The 17500-nt window shown below is 41.3% G+C and overlaps 1 protein-coding gene across 3 annotated transcripts in view; it reads left to right on the forward strand.

Annotated features, from left to right (window-relative positions):
* Window positions 1-17500, forward strand: part of LOC118397944 (cyclic AMP-responsive element-binding protein 5-like) — a 38203-nt gene that overhangs the window by 4174 nt on the left and 16529 nt on the right. For all 3 annotated transcript variants that reach the window (XR_008070529.1, XM_052469809.1, XM_052469810.1), the window contains exons 2-5: window positions 5177-5243; window positions 5451-5541; window positions 7603-7712; window positions 8572-8759. Coding sequence is in view for 2 of the 3 variants with exons in the window: in XM_052469809.1 (XP_052325769.1) it covers window positions 5184-5243; window positions 5451-5541; window positions 7603-7712; window positions 8572-8759 (449 nt within the window). In the remaining variant the exon portion in view is untranslated. The remainder of the gene's footprint in view (window positions 1-5176; window positions 5244-5450; window positions 5542-7602; window positions 7713-8571; window positions 8760-17500) is intronic.

The raw sequence follows: 17500 nt of genomic DNA on the forward strand, positions 1-17500 counted from the left end.
TAGTGGCTATATCCAGGAAAGCCAAGGTTCCAAAAGCTGGGCCTAAAATAGTGTATAAGACATCAGCCGAAATATGTTGCTGTGACTCTTATGTGGATGAGGTTAAAAATATTTGTTGGTGGGATGTGATTAATTAGGAGCATCCAGGCGCTACATTTGATGAATTCATGAAATTGCTTCTTCCAATTAATGATAAACATGCACCTGCTAAAAAATGATTGTTAGAACTGTCAAGGCTCCATGGATTGATGAGGAATAAAACAACTGTATCGTTGAAAGAGATGGATCAAAAGGAGTGGCTAATAAATCTGGCAGCACATCTTACTGGCTGACTTACTGCAAATTGAGAAATTGTGTGACTAAACACAACAAAAAGAAGAAGAAACTGTATTACGAAGCCAAGATCAATGATATTAAGTATGATGGAGTACTTTAAATGAAATTATGGGCAGAAATACAAATTCAACTCTGTCTTTCATGGAATAAGATGGCTTATTCATCACAAAAAATATTTGATGTTGCCAATTATTTTAGTTATTACTTCAATGGCAAAGTGGGTAAACTTAGGCAGGAAATGCCAACAATGAACAGTGAGCCATCATATTCATACATTTAAAAAAACAAATTATGAAAGAAAAGCATTGCAAGTTTGAGTTTTGTAAAGTTAGTGAGGGAAAGTGTGACAAACCTTCTGGCATTGACAATTTAAATGGAAAGCTACTGAGGATAGTAGCTGACTCTATAGCCACTCCTATCTGTCATATCTTTAATCTGAGCCTAGAGGAAAGTCTTTGTCCTCAGGCCTGGAGGGAAGCCAAAGTCATTCCGCTACCCAAGAGTCATAAAGCGGCCTTTACTGGTTCTAACAGCAGAGCTATCAGCTTGCTGCCAGCTCTTAGCAAACTGTTGGAAAACATTGTGTCAGACCAAATACATTGCTATTTCTCTGTAAACAAATTAACAACAGACTTTCAGCATGCTTATAGAGAAGGGCACTCAACAAGTACTGCACAGACACAAATGACGGATGATTGGTTGAAAGAAATTGACAATAAGAAGATTGTAGGAGCTGTACTTTTAGATTTCAGTACAGCCTTTGATATTATTGACCATAACCTATTGTTGAAAAAACACATGTGTTATGGCTTTTAAACCTCTGCCATATTGTGGATTCAGAGCTATCTATCTAATAGAACTTAAAATGTTTTCTTTACTGAAAGCTCCTCTAATGTCAAACATATAGAGCGTGGTGTACCACAGGGAAGCTCTCTAGGCCCTCTAGTCTTTTTAATTTTTTTTACCAATGACCTGCCACTGGCATTAAACAAAGCATGTGTGTCCATGTATGCTGACGATTCAACCAAATACGCATCAGCAACCACAGCTAATGAAGTCCCTGAAACCCTTAACAAAGTGTTGCAATCTGTTTTGGAATGGGTGGCCAGTAATAAACTGGTCCTAAACATCTCTAAAACTAAGAGCATTGTATTTGGTACAAATCATTCCCTAAATTCTAGACCTCAGCTGAATCTGGTAATGAATGGTGTGGCTGTTGAACAAGTTGAGGAGACTAAATGACTTGGCATTACCTTCGATTAAACTGTTATGGTCAAAACATATAGATTCAATAGTTGTAAATATGTGGAGAGGTCTGCCCGCAAAAAAGAGATGCTCTGCTTTTTTGACACCACACTCCAAAAAGTCCTGCAGGCTCTAGTTGTCTTATCTTGATTCTTGTCCAGTCGTGTGGTCGAGTACTGCAAGGAAAGACCTAATTAAGCTGCAGCTGGCCTAGAACAGAGCGGCACGTCTTGCTGTTCATTGTAATCAGAGGGCTGATATAAATACTATGCATGCCAGTCTCTCTTGGCTAAGAGTTTAGGAGAGACTGACTGCATCACTGTGTTGAAATCCCAAATTGTTTGCATAGTCAACTTACACACAGCTCTGACACACACACTTACCCCACCAGACATGCCACCAGAGGTCATTTCACAGTCCCCAAATCCAGAACAAATTCAAGAAAGCGTACAATATTATTTAGAGCCATTATTGCATGGAACTCCGTTCCATCTCATATTGCTCAAATGAACAGCAAACCTGGTTAAAAAAAAACAGATAAAGCGACACCTCACAGTACAACGCCTCTCCCATATTTGACCAAGATAGTTTGTGTGTATGTACTGATATGTAGATTACTTGTGCCTTTACAAAAAAAATGTATGTAGTTCTGTCCATGAGCTGTTCTTATCTATTAATGTTCTGTATTATGTCATGTTTCATGTTTTGTGCGGACTCCAGGAAGAGTAGCTGCTGCTTTTGCAACAGCTAATAGGGATCCTAATAAAATACCATTAGCAAATACCAAGGAGTTTACCAACCAACCCAGCTCTCCTCATAAGACCACATAAGACCTCATAAAATCCAGGCATCAGCTCTCCTGAAAGTCTTTTTTGTCCTGACTCTGACATACACGCTCTGGGTGCATTCCAAATGGCAACCTATTCCCTATACAGTATAGTACACTACTTTTGACCAAAGCCACATAGGGTGTCATTCGGGACACACCCTCTTTCTGACACGGCTGTGAGGAATGCCTTGGGTGACAGAGTTCACTAGGTCCTGGTCTCAGTGGAAAATGAAGAGCTAGCACTTCTAATAGTTCATAATTACCCCCCATCACCCCCCTCCATCTTCATTTCACTGCTGCAGTAAGGGTCAGCTGGGGGTTGGCTTGAACCCTCTCTCTCAAGTCTCAATGCTTTCTCTCTCTCAAGTTTCAAATCTCAATGCATTTTTTTTCTTCAGGAATGGAATGTATGGAGTTTTTCTCTTCCACCTAACAAAGGGAATCACAGCCAAGGCCTACGCTACAGATGCAGTCAAATGTAGTGGCACCCATGCACTTTACAATGGAGCGCAATGGATCAGAATGTTCTGTTTTCTCTTTCAAAACTGGTTGAATGGCTTTTTTTTTACCCTTTAGGCCCTTGCAACTTAACACAGGTGAGATAAATTACAATTGCCGAGAATCATTTGCCTCCAATCAAATTCATTCGAATTTTGAATAATTTGTTCCAGGTCATTTTTGGCATTGAAGTGAAAAATCTCAATTTCAGTTAAAGTTATTTTTTTTGTGGTCCTGTACAGTTGTCAATCAAACAAATACAAGTTTAAACATCGATAGTTTTTTCAATTGTAACTTATTTTAGAAGGAATAGTGAATCGTGCAAGGGTGCCAATAGATTTGACCACATCTGTATACTTAAGCTTAAACCATCTTAAGTGAAGATTGTGTCTGGGGTAAGAGTTTCATTCAGGGAGAATCAGTTAAGTGAATATTCTGCCTGAGGTAAGAGTTTCATTCAGGCAGATCAGTTAAGTCAGGATTCTGCCTGGGGTAAGAGTTTAATTCAGGGAGAATCAGTTAAGTGAAGATTCTGCCTGAGGTAAGAGTTTCATTCAGGCAGATCAGTTGAGTCAGGATTCTGCCTGGGGTAAGAGTTTAATTCAGGGAGAATCAGTTTATTGAAGATTCTGCCTGAGGTAAGAGTTTCATTCAGGCAGATCAGTTAAGTCAGGATTCTGCCTGGGGTAAGAGTTTCATTCAGGCAGATCAGTTAAATCAGGATTCTGCCTGAGGTCACATTGATCCTGACTGGATCATTTTCCCTGACATAAGGTTCCATCCCAAAATGTAAATGTAAAATGCTGACTGTCGGTTTGTCTCTCCTCTGGTCTCTCAGACTGTAGGTTTGTCTCTCCTCTTGTCTCTCTGACTGTAGATGTGTCTTTCCTCTTGTCTCTCTGACTGTCGGTTTGTCTCTCTGACTGTAGATTTGTCTCTCCTCTTGTCTCTCTGACTGTCGGTTTGTCTCTCCTCTGGTCTCTCTGACTGTAGGTTTGTCTCTCCTCTTGTCTCTCTGACTGTCGGCTTGTCTCTCTGGTCTCTCTGACTGTAGGTTTGTCTCTCCTCTGGTCTCTCTGACTGTAGGTTTGTCTCTCCTCTTGTCTCTCTGACTGTAGGTTTGTCTCTCCTCTGGTCTCTCTGACTGTAGATTTGTCTCTCCTCTGGTCTCTCTGACTGTAGATTTGTCTCTCCTCTGGTCTCTCTGACTGTAGATTTGTCTCTCCTCTGGTCTCTCTGACTGTAGGTTTGTCTCTCCTGTTGTCTCTCTGACTGTAGGTTTGTCTTTCTCTGACTGTAGGTTTGTCTCTCCTCTGGTCTCTCTGACTGTAGGTTTGTCTCTCCTCTGGTCTCTCTGACTGTAGGTTTGTCTCTCCTCTGGTCTCTCTGACTGTAGGTTTGTCTCTCCTCTGGTCTCTCTGACTGTAGATTTGTCTCTCCTCTTGTCTCTCTGACTGTCGGTTTGTCTCTCCTCTGGTCTCTCTGACTGTAGGTTTGTCTCTCCTCTTGTCTCTCTGACTGTCGGCTTGTCTCTCTGGTCTCTCTGACTGTAGGTTTGTCTCTCCTCTGGTCTCTCTGACTGTAGGTTTGTCACTCCTCTGGTCTCTCTGACTGTAGGTTTGTCTCTCCTCTGGTCTCTCTGACTGTAGGTTTGTCTCTCCTCTTGTCTCTCTGACTGTAGGTTTGTCTCTCCTCTGGTCTCTCTGACTGTAGATTTGTCTCTCCTCTGGTCTCTCTGACTGTAGATTTGTCTCTCCTCTGGTCTCTCTGACTGTAGATTTGTCTCTCCTCTGGTCTCTCTGACTGTAGGTTTGTCTCTCCTGTTGTCTCTCTGACTGTAGGTTTGTCTTTCTCTGACTGTAGGTTTGTCTCTCCTCTGGTCTCTCTGACTGTAGGTTTGTCTCTCCTCTGGTCTCTCTGACTGTAGGTTTGTCTCTCCTCTGGTCTCTCTGACTGTAGGTTTGTCTCTCCTGTTGTCTCTCTGACTGTAGGTTTGTCTCTCCTCTGGTCTCTCTGACTGTAGGTTTGTCTCTCCTCTGGTCTCTCTAACTGTAGGTTTGTCTCTCCTCTGGTCTCTCTGACTGTAGGTTTGTCTCTCCTCTGGTCTCTCTGACTGTAGGTTTGTCTCTCCTCTGGTCTCTCTGACTGTAGGTTTGTCTCTTCTCTGGTCTCTCTGAATGTAGGTTGTCTTTCTCTGACTGTAGGTTTGTCTCTCCTGTTGTCTCTCTGACTGTAGGTTTGTCTCTCCTCTGGTCTCTCTGACTGTAGGTTTGTAATGGAGATGAATGATGAACAGGACCGGCCCTATGGATGCAGCACTCCTGGCTGCTCACAGGTCAGTGTCTGTGTGTGTGTGTGTGTGTGTACTTGTGTGTGTGTGTGACCGTGTACCTCTAGTGAAGAATCCCCTCACCACATGATGATTTGATATCTAATATTTGATTTCACCGTTATAAAGATTTTATAAATCATGCCATTTTATGAATGATTCCATAAATCAATGTGAGCATGCTAAGTTGAGCTCTCTCTTCGCCCCATACAGCGGTTCCAAACAGAAGACCACCTGATGATCCACAGACACAAGCATGAGATGACCCTCAAGTTCTCCTCCATCAAGACTGATCCCCTCGCAGGTGACAATAACATTTATAGACAGCATAGAGAGGACATTAGCTTTGTAATGGTGATTATTTCTATTCTGTTTAAACTGCGGTACGCCACTGCCTCCACTACCATAGAATTTAGTGTCCCCTGTTTTCACACTCTTTTCCCCTTTCTGTCTCAATTTCTGTCTCAATTTCTCACCCTCTTTTTTTATCTTTCTCTGTTCCTGTTTTGCCCATATTAACTTATTACCTAGAGTTCTTTATTTGTTTCACTAATGTTCTCAGTCTGTCAGGTTTTCTTAGTGTCTGATGGGTCGCTCTGGACTTATGACAATATTTATTTTCCCTTCTGTCCTGTGGAATACGAGTCTCCTTATCAGCTTTATACCTCCCCCTCTCTCCTCCCTCCCTTCCCCATTCATGCCCCCTTCACCTCTCTGACAGACTATCTGTCACTCAAGCTTAGTGTTGTCTGGTTCTGTTGTGTCTGCCTCCGGGCCTAGGAGAGACCAAAAAATGCTGCCCCCCCATAAAACTAGAATAGTCCAAGTAAGCAAAATTATGTTAAAATACATATTTTTAAATTCAATTTAGTTTCTGGATGAAAGGTGAAAATATGTATTTTCCTGAAATGTAAAATACATATTTTCCGGACATTGAAAAATACGTATTTTCTGGACATTGAAATTAGGTTCATTTTTGGTTCTGAATTAGTTTAAGTTTAAGTTAAGTTTAAAGTTTAAAATACTTATTTTCCGGATGTTGAAATCAGGCTCATTTTTGGTTCTGAATCAAAGTTGAAAATACATCATTTATAGACGTCTATGTTGGGGGCAAATCAAAGCTGGTCCAGACCGGACACCATCTATGATTGGTTCAGATTTAGTCCGGAGCGGACCAAAATCAGATGTCCGTGGATGTGGAAATCAAAGCACCAAAAAAAGACGTCCAAAAGGCATCGATGACGGTCCGTGTTTACTGATGTGTGTGTTGCCTGAAATGTCATTTTATGAATGCCCATCTATGTGGTAAACCTATCATTTGTAAAACACCACCCCAAAAAATATTATTTATGTGAGATCATTTTTTGACGGAACATTGGTGAAATACCGCAGCGATGCATCTCTCCAACAGCATCCTGGTGAGGCATGCTGGGAATGGACAAGCTAAATATTTTGCGCCCCCACCTTTGACAAAAGTGTGTGAGAACAGGGGACACTAAATTGGTAGTGGAGGCAGCTAAAAATCCCATATGCCACTGGTTGAGAGAAATGGTCATTGTTTAGGGGCAGAATGATGTGAGGTTGTATGTGTTGTTGGAGGTGTGTCTTGGTCAGTTTAATTCAGAAAATGACGCCCTCGTCAATCTGCTACCACCTAATCCTGCCTAATGAGCGGGCCGGCAGTGTTGTGTGTGTGTGTGTATGAGCACTCGTATGCGCGCGCATGTGTGTGTGTGTGTGTGTGTGTGTGTGTGCATGTGCGTGTGTGTGACCTCTCTTCAGTGGTTGATGAAAAAATTAGAGCACTGGTGGCCAAGGCTCAGCCTCAGAAAAAAACACTCTCGATCCTATCAGTCTGTTACCGCGGCAACTGCTCTCTGTCTGGGTTTTAACAGCTCTGTTGACCTTTGACCCCAACAGTCGGGGTCTCTCCTGCAGGGGCATGTAAACACTCAGTCCTCCTGGAGGAAATCTTCTGTCAAAACAAAGGATTGCTGAGCCTGTGACTCTTGACTGCTGACCTTGTGACCTTTCAACCCTGATAGTTTAGACTACAATGGAGAGATGCAGTCAGACTGATCTTATCCCCTTCCCCAATCCGAACCTTAACCATTAGTGGGGAAGATGCAAAAGTGACCCAAGATCAGCAGCTAGGGACATGCTACACTAAGCAGGTTGAACATAGTTGTAGTGATGTTGAAACCATGCTAGCTGTATGCTGTCGGAGATGCTGGTTTATATCTGTCTCTGCAGTCACCAAAACCTCTCTGTGCACTCGGATATAGGCTATAGTAATATCATGGTTGTTATGATATCTGTTTGATGCTTAATGTCTGTTTTCCCTCTCTGTGCTGTGTGTGATCAGACCAGACTCCAACGCCGACCCGTTTCCTGCGTAACTGTGAGGAGGTGGGTCTCTTCAATGAGATCGAACAGGAGTTCTGCCAGGCACAGGAGGAGCAGAACAACAAACAGGTCAGATGCAAAAAACAACATTTCTCATGATCCTCAGGCGTATACAGCAAACGGAGGAAACTTGAACTACGAAAGTGTCATTTATCATGACAATATTCACTGTACTACCACATTGAGCCAACACAGTAGACAGCACACTGATAGCATTGCATGCTAGGTTTCTAGGCTCTCGTATGAAAATAGCAAATGGAACAGACAAACAAATAGGAGACCTTCACCAGGTTAGTAGGTATTTTGATTGACAGGTCTGGCAGGTATTTTGATTGACAGGTCTGGCAGGTATATTGATTGATAGGTCTGGAAGGTATTGTGATTGACAGATCTGGCAGGTATTTTGATTGACATGTCTTGCAGATATTTTGATTGACAGATCTGGCAGGTAAGGATTTTGTCTGACAGGGAAGTATTTGAGTGACAGGTGAGTGCGAGGAAGAGTCAGATAGACAGACAGACAGACTGGTTTAGATGTTTGATCAGGTAACAAACACCAGGCGATCACATTCTCGGCATGGTAAGCAGCCAGACAGACTGAAAAACAACAGACACTCACTCACACACACACACGCACACACACACACACACACACACGCACACACACACACACACACACACACACACACACACACACACACACACACACACACACACACACACACACACACACACACACACACACACACACACACACACACACACACACACACACACACACACACTATGCCACAGACCCACAACACACACACACAATGCCACACACTCCAAGATGTAAAATGTTACGTAGAAGTGTTATATTTATTCAAACAACAAAAACAGAATACATATTATATCTGGTCTCATCTCCCTCTTCTCTGTCCTCTAGACTCAGAATCTCCCTCAGAATGGATCATCATGTGCCAGTCAGCCCCAGGCACAGCCCCACTCCCAACACCAACCACCGCCCCATGGTGGTATGAGGGGTCTAAGCTGCAACATGGCTGGAGAAGCACTGCCCTCTGCCCAGTCCAACTCAGTCATCACCCAGGCCCCCTCCATGCTCACACACTCGGGGTAAATACACAGAGACAAAGATTGACACAAACACACACACAAACAAACAAACACGCACAAAAACATACAGATTTTCTTTCTCATCTCTTCATCATGTTACTGCCACCTGCGTCTCTCTCTCTCTCTCTCTCTCTCTCTCTCTCTCTCTCTCTCTCTCTCTCTCTCTCTCTCTCTTTCTCTCTCTGTTCTCTCCCCCCCCCTCCCTCCTTGTACCTCTCTCCCCCTCTGCTGTGTAACCATCACTTGTTCTGTCTGGAGCTGGCTGTCATTCCCCAGACAGTCTCCTTTATTAGGCCTTTATGAATGAGAGAGAGAGGTGGAGAGGGAGATGAGAGAGGTGAAGGTGGTGTGGTAACATGGCTGTGGTTATCACACAGCAGAACAGGGAGATTAGGCTTGACTCTGCCTTTCCTCTCAACTCCTGACATCTGGTCCTGCTTTCTAGAACCTGTCACACAAACAGTTACTAACTAAATAAAGGACAAATTAAACATTTAAACATTCAAATCAATGTACTAACTAGAGATAAAGGTAGCTACATTTGATCTGTTGTGTGTGAGGAAGAGAGTTGAATTGTCTAATCATTCCATGTGCTGGACAGATGGTATGTTATTGATACCGTATAACAAACCTTGATGAACTCTTACGTCACTCCTCTGGCCAATCGGTGACATTCATTGATCAATTCAGAATCTACGTTTCAGATCCTGTAGACACTGCTGCTAGAGGTCTATTTCAGATCCTGTAGACACTGCTGCTAGAGGCCTATTACAGATCCTGTAGACACTGCTGCTCGAGGCCTATTTCAGATCCTGTAGATACTGCTGCGAGAGGTCTATTTCAGATCCTGTAGACACTGCTGCTAGAGGTCTGTTTCAGATCCTGTAGACACTGCTGCTAGAGGTCTATTTCAGATCCTGTAGATACTGCTGCTAGAGGTCTATTTCAGATCCTGTAGACACTGCTGCTAGAGGTCTATTTCAGATCCTGTAGATACTGCTGCTAGAGGTCTATTTCAGATCCTGTAGACACTGCTGCTAGAGGTCTGTTTCAGATCCTGTAGATACTGCTGCTAGAGGTCTATTTCAGATCCTGTAGATACTGCTGCTAGAGGTATATTTCAGATCCTGTAGACACTGCTGCTAGAGGTCTATTTCAGATCCTGTAGATACTGCTGCTAGAGGTCTATTTCAGATCCTGTAGACACTTCTGCTAGAGGTCTATTTCAGATCCTGTAGATACTGCTGCTAGAGATCTATTTCAGATCCTGTAGATACTGCTGCTAGAGGTCTATTTCAGATCCTGTAGACACTGCTGCTAGAGGTCTATTTCAGATCCTGTAGACACTTCTGCTAGAGGTCTATTTCAGATCCTGTAGATACTGCTGCTATAGGTCTATTTCAGATCCTGTAGATACTGCTGCTAGAGGTCTATTTCAGATCCTGTAGACACTGCTGCTAGAGGTCTATTTCAGATCCTGTAGACACTGCTGCTAGAGGTCTATTTCAGATCCTGTAGATACTGCTGCTAGAGGTCTGTTTCAGATCCTGTAGACACTGCTGCTAGAGGTCTATTTCAGATCCTGTAGATACTGCTGCTAGAGGTCTATTTCAGATCCTGTAGACACTGCTGCTAGAGGTCTATTTCAGATCCTGTAGACACTGCTGCTAGAGGTCTATTTCAGATCCTGTAGACACTGCTGCTAGAGGTCTATTTCAGATCCTGTAGATACTGCTGCTAGAGGTCTGTTTCAAGATCCTGTAGACACTGCTGCTAGAGGTCTATTTCAGATCCTGTAGATACTGCTGCTAGAGGTCTATTTCAGATCCTGTAGATACTGCTGCTAGAGGTCTATTTCAGATCCTGTAGATACTGCTGCTAGAGGTCTATTTCAGATCCTGTAGACACTGCTGCTAGAGGTCTATTTCAGATCATGTAGATACTGCTGCTAGAGGTCTATTTCAGATCCTGTAGACTCTGCTGCTGGAGGTCTATTTCACATCCTGTAGAAACTGCTGCTAGAGGTCTATTCCCATTGGTCTGGGCCCATACACGTTGAGAAAAAAAGGTGCTATCTATAACCTAAAAGGCTTTGAAGAACTCTTGTCGGTTCCAGGTAGAACAGTTTTGGGTTTCCACAGAGTTCTACATGGAACCCAAAATGGTTTTACATGGAACAATAAAAGGGTTATACTTGGAATCAAAAGGGTTCTACCAAGAACCAACAAGAGTTCTTTAAAGCCTTTTAGGTTCTAGATAGCACCAAAAAGGGTTATCCTATGGGGACAGCCGAATAACCCTTTTGGAACCCTTTTTTCTAAGAGTACATGGCTCTGGTCAAACATAGTGCACTATATAGGGAATAAGGTGTCATTTGGGACACATTCCTAGAGTTTCAGAAGTTCTTCAGAAGATTTAGAGTAAGTTACAGCACAACACAGAATAATACAGTACAGTTGATTACAGCATAGTACAGTCCAGTTGATTACAGCATAGTACAGTCCAGTTGAGTGGTACAGTCCAGTTGATTACAGCATAGTACAGTAAAGTTGAGTAGTACAGTACAGTTGATTACAGCATAGTACAGTCCACTTGAGTGGTACAGTCCAGTTGTTTACAGCATAGTACAGTCCAATTGAGTGGTACAGTCCAGTTGATTACAGCATAGTACATTACAGTTGAGTAGTACAGTACAGTTGATTACATCATAGTACAGTCCAGTTGATTACAGCATAGTACAGTCCAGTTGATTACAGCATAGTACAGTCCAGTTGATTACAGCATAGTACAGTCCAGTTGATTACAGCATAGTACAGTCCAGTTGAGTGGTACAGTCCAGTTGTTTACAGCATAGTACAGTCCAGTTGAGTGGTACAGTCCAGTTGATTACAGCATAGTACAGTACAGTTGATTACAGCATAGTACAGCACAGTTGAGTAGTACAGTCCAGTTGATTACAGCATAGTACAGTCCAGTTGTTTACAGCATAGTACAGTACAGTTGACTACAGCATAGTACAGTCCAGTTGAGTAGTACAGTCCAATTGATTACAGCATAGTACAGTCCAGTTGATTACAGCATAGTACAGTCCAGTTGAGTAGTACAGTCCAGTTGTTTACAGCATAGTACAGTACAGTTGAGTAGTACAGTCCAGTTGTTTACAGCATAGTACAGTCCAGTTGATTATAGCATAGTACAGTCCAGTTGAGTAGTACAGTCCAGTTGTTTACAGCATAGTACAGTACAGTTGAGTGGTACAGTCTAGTTGATTACAGCATAGTACAGTACAGTTGAGTAGTACAGTCCAGTTGTTTACAGCATAGTACAGTACAGTTGAGTGGTACAGTCTAGTTGATTACAGCATAGTACAGTACAGTTGAGTAGTACAGTACAGTTGATTACAGCATAGTACAGTACAGTTGAGTAGTACAGTCCAGTTGATTACAGCATAGTAGAGTACAGTTGAGTAGTACAGTACAGTTGATTACAGCATAGTACAGTCTAGTTGTTTACATTATAGTACAGTCTAGTTGTTTACATTATAGTACAGTCTAGTTGTTTACAGCATAGTACAGTCCAGTTGTTTACAGCATAGTACAGTACAGTTGAGTAGTACAGTCTAGTTGATTACAGCATAGTACAGTCTAGTTGTTTACAGCATAGTACAGTCCAGTTGTTTACAGCATAGTACAGTACAGTTGAGTAGTACAGTCTAGTTGATTACAGCATAGTACAGTACAGTTGAGTAGTACAGTACAGTTGATTACAGCATAGTACAGTACAGTTGAGTAGTACAGTCTAGTTGATTACAGCATAGTACAGTCTAGTTGTTTACAGCATAGTACAGTCCAGTTGTTTACAGCATAGTACAGTACAGTTGAGTAGTACAGTCTAGTTGATTACAGCATAGTACACTACAGTTGAGTAGTACAGTCTAGTTGAGTAGTACAGTACAGGCGATTACAGCATAGTACAGTCTAGTTGAGTAGTACAGTACAGGTGATTACAGCATAGTACAGTCCAGTTGAGTAGTACAGTACAGGTGATTACAGCATAGTACAGTCCAGTTGATTACAGCATAGTACAGTCTAGTTGTTTACATTATAGTACAGTCTAGTTGTTTACATTATAGTACAGTCCAGTTGATTATGGCATAGTACAGTCTAGTTGTTTACATTATAGTACAGCCTAGTTGTTTACATTATAGTACAGTCTAGTTGATTACATTATAGTACAGTCTAGTTGATTACATTATAGTACAGTCTAGTTGTTCACAGCATAGTACAATCTAGTTGATTACATCATAGTACAGTCTAGTTGATTACATTATAGTACAGTCTAGTTGATTACATTATAGTACAGTCTAGTTGTTCACAGCATAGTACAATACAGTTGAGTAGTACAGTCTAGTTGATTACAGCATAGTACAGTACAGTTGAGTAGTACAGTCTAGTTGTTCACAGCATAGTACAGTACAGTTGAGTAGTACAGAACATTTGAGTAGTACAGTCCAGTTGATTACAGCATAGTACAGTACAATTGAGTAGTACAGAACATTTGAGTAGTACAGTCTAGTTGTTTACAGCATAGTACAGCACAGTTGAGTAGTACAGTCCAGTTAAATTACAGCATAGTACACTACAGTTGAGTAGTACAGTCTAGTTGAGTAGTACAGTACAGGTGATTACAGCATAGTACAGTCCAGTTGAGTAGTACAGTACAGGTGATTACAGCATAGTACAGTCCAGTTGATTACAGCATAGTACAGTCCAGTTGAGTAGTACAGTACAGTTGATTACAGCATAGTACAGTCCAGTTGAGTAGTACAGTCCAGTTGATTACAGCATAGTACAGTACAGTTGATTAGTACAGTACAGGTGATTACAGCATAGTACAGTCCAGTTGAGTAGTACAGTACAGGTGATTACAGCATAGTACAGTACAGTTGATTACAGCATAGTACAGTACAGTTGATTACAGCATAGTACAGTCTAGTTGATTACATTATAGTACAGTCTAGTTGTTTACATTATAGTACAGTCCAGTTGATTACGGCATAGTACAGTCTAGTTGTTTACATTATAGTACAGTCTAGTTGTTTACATTATAGTACAGTCTAGTTGTTTACATTATAGTACAGTCTAGTTGTTTACATTATAGTACAGCCTAGTTGTTTACATTATAGTACAGTCTAGTTGATTACATTATAGTACATTCTAGTTTATTACATTATAGTACAGTCTAGTTGTTCACAGTATAGTACAGTCCAGTTGATTACATTATAGTACAGTCTAGTTGTTCACAGCATAGTACAGTCTAGTTGATTACATTATAGTACAGTCTAGTTGTTTACATTATAGTACAGTCTAGTTGATTACATTATAGTACAGTCTAGTTGATTACATTATAGTACAGTCTAGTTGATTACAACATAGTACAGTCTAGATGATTACATTATAGTACAGTCTAGTTGTTCACAGCATAGTACAATACAGTTGAGTAGTACAGTCTAGTTGATTACAGCACAGTACAGTACAGTTGAGTAGTACAGTCTAGTTGATTGCAGCATAGTACAGTCTAGTTGATTACAGCATAGTACAGTCTAGTTGATTACATTATAGTACAGTCTAGTTGATTACATTATAGTACAGTCTAGTTGATTACATTTTAGTACAGTCTAGTTGTTCACAGCATAGTACAATACAGTTGAGTAGTACAGTCTAGTTGTTCACAGGATAGTACAGTACAGTTGAGTAGTACAGAACATTTGAGTAGTACAGTCCAGTTGATTACAGCATAGTACAGTACAATTGAGTAGTCCAGAACATTTGAGTAGTACAGTCTAGTTGTTTACAGCATAGTACAGCACAGTTGAGTAGTACAGTCCAGTTGATTACAGCATAGTACACTACAGTTGAGTAGTACAGTCTAGTTGAGTAGTACAGTACAGGTGATTACAGCATAGTACAGTCCAGTTGAGTAGTACAGTACAGGTGATTACAGCATAGTACAGTCCAGTTGAGTAGTACAGTCCAGTTGATTACAGCATAGTACAGTACAGTTGATTAGTACAGTACAGGTGATTACAGCATAGTACAGTCCAGTTGAGTAGTACAGTACATGTGATTACAGCATAGTACAGTACAGTTGATTACAGCATAGTACAGTACAGTTGATTACAGCATAGTACAGTCTAGTTGATTACATTATAGTACAGTCTAGTTGTTTACATTATAGTACAGTCCAGTTGATTACGGCATAGTACAGTCTAGTTGTTTACATTATAGTACAGTCTAGTTGTTTACATTATAGTACAGTCTAGTTGTTTACATTATAGTACAGTCTAGTTGTTTACATTATAGTACAGCCTAGTTGTTTACATTATAGTACAGTCTAGTTGATTACATTATAGTACATTCTAGTTGATTACATTATAGTACAGTCTAGTTGTTCACAGTATAGTACAGTCCAGTTGATTACATTATAGTACAGTCTAGTTGTTCACAGCATAGTACAGTCTAGTTGATTACATTATAGTACAGTCTAGTTGTTTACATTATAGTACAGTCTAGTTGATTACATTATAGTACAGTCTAGTTGATTACATTATAGTACAGTCTAGTTGATTACAGCATAGTACAGTCTAGTTGATTACATTATAGTACAGTCTAGTTGTTCACAGCATAGTACAATACAGTTGAGTAGTACAGTCTAGTTGATTACAGCACAGTACAGTCCAGTTGAGTAGTACAGTCCAGTTGTTTACAGCATAGTATAGTCCAGTTGATTACGGCATAGTACAGTCCAGTTGATTACAGCATAGTACAGTCCAGTTGAGTAGTACAGTCCAGTTGAGTAGTACAGTCCAGTTGAGTAGTACAGTCCAGTTGTTTACAGCATAGTACAGTCCAGTTGATTACGGCATAGTACAGTCCAGTCGAGTAGTACAGTCCAGTTGATTACAGCATAGTACAGCACAGTTGATTACAGTATAGTACAGTCCAGTTCATTACATAGTACACTACAGTTGATTACAGCATAGTACAGTACAGTTGAGTAGTACAGAACAGTTGAGTAGTACAGTACAGTTGAGTAGTACAGTACAGTTGAGTAGTACAGAACAGTTGGGTAGTACAGTCTAATTGATTAAAGCATAGTACAGTACAGTTTGGCAGTACAGTCCAGTTGATTGTAGCATAGTACAATACAGTTGATAACAGCATAGTACACTACAGTTGAGTAGTACAGTCTAGTTGAGTAGTACCTTCCAGTTGATTACAGCATAGTACAGTCCAGTTGATTACAGCATAGTACAGTACAGTTGATTACAGCATAGTACAGTACAGTTGATTACAGCATAGTACAGTCCAGTTGAGTAGTACACTACAGTTGATTACAGCATAGTACAGTACAGTTGAGTAGTACACTACAGTTGATTACTGCATAGTACTGCCTAGTCGAGTACATTGAGTAAGGAAGGGAAGAGACCATGTCACATGGCCTGTTGAAGTCAGACAACGTGTTCCTCTGTAGCTCAGGCCAAGCTCGCTGTCGTGATGATGTGATCCGTGTTAGATTCTGGGGATCCGACTGTTTCTCCCTGTGTTTACCACTGGTTTCCATGATGACTGAGTGTCTGGCTGTTGGCCCAGGTGGACTGTTGTGGTTACGTTAGGAGGCGTGGTATGGTTTGCGTCCCTTTACATTTTTGGGGGGTACGTTTCATTCGTTGCTTGCTAAAGAGTCAGTGGTGACATCACCAATGATGACTTCAGCGTAGCGATGGAGGCCCACGCAGTCTGATTGGCTGAGGGCCAAAACCATTACATCATCACATCGCAACCTGGCCCCTTTTGTGGCGCATGTCTCTCCTTACGCTCAATCTATTACTTTCCCCCTCTCTTTTCTTCCCCTTATCTTTTCTTTCCTCCTTTCTTTTCTTTCCCCCTCTCTTTTCTTTCCTCCTTTCTTTTCTTTCCTCCTCTCTTTTCTTTCCCTTATCTTTTCTTTCCCCCTCTTTTCTTTCCTCCTCTCTTTTCTTTCCTCCTCTCTTTTCTTTCCCTTATCTTTTCTTTCCCCCTCTCTTTTCTTTCCCCCTCTCTTTTCTTTCCCCCTCTCTTTTCTTTCTCCCTTATCTTTTCTTTCCCCCTCTCTTTTCTTTCCCCTCTCTTTTCTTTCCCTTATCTTTTCTTTCCTCCTCTCTTTTCTTTCCCCCTCTCTTTTCTTTCCCCCTCTCTTTTCTTTCCCTTATCTTTTCTTTCCCCCTCTCTTTTCTTTCCCTTATCTTTTCTTTCCCCTCTCTTTTCTTTCCCCCTCTCTTTTCTTTCCCCCTCTCTTTTCTTTCCCCCTCTCTTTTCTTTCCCTTATCTTTTCTTTCCCCCTCTCTTTTCTTTCCCCTCTCTTTTCTTTCCCTTATCTTTTCTTTCCTCCTCTCTTTTCTTTCCCCCTCTCTTTTCTTTCCCCCTCTCTTTTCTTTCCCCCCCTCTTTTCTTTCCCCCTATCTTTTCTTTCCCCCTCTCTTTTCTTTCCCTTATCTTTTCTTTCCCCCTCTCTTTTCTTTCCCTTATCTTTTCTTTCCCCCTCTCTTTTCTTTCCCCCTCTCTTTTCTTTCCCTTATCTTTTCTTTCCCCCTCTCTTTTCTGTCCTCCTCTCTTTACTTTCCCCCTCTCTTTTCTTTCCCCCTCTCTTTTCTTTCCCTTATCTTTTCTTTCCCCCTCTCTTTTCTTTCCCCCTCTCTTTTC

This window comes from Oncorhynchus keta, chromosome 19, assembly GCF_023373465.1.
Source record: "Oncorhynchus keta strain PuntledgeMale-10-30-2019 chromosome 19, Oket_V2, whole genome shotgun sequence".
NCBI classification, from domain to species: Eukaryota; Metazoa; Chordata; class Actinopteri; order Salmoniformes; family Salmonidae; genus Oncorhynchus; species Oncorhynchus keta.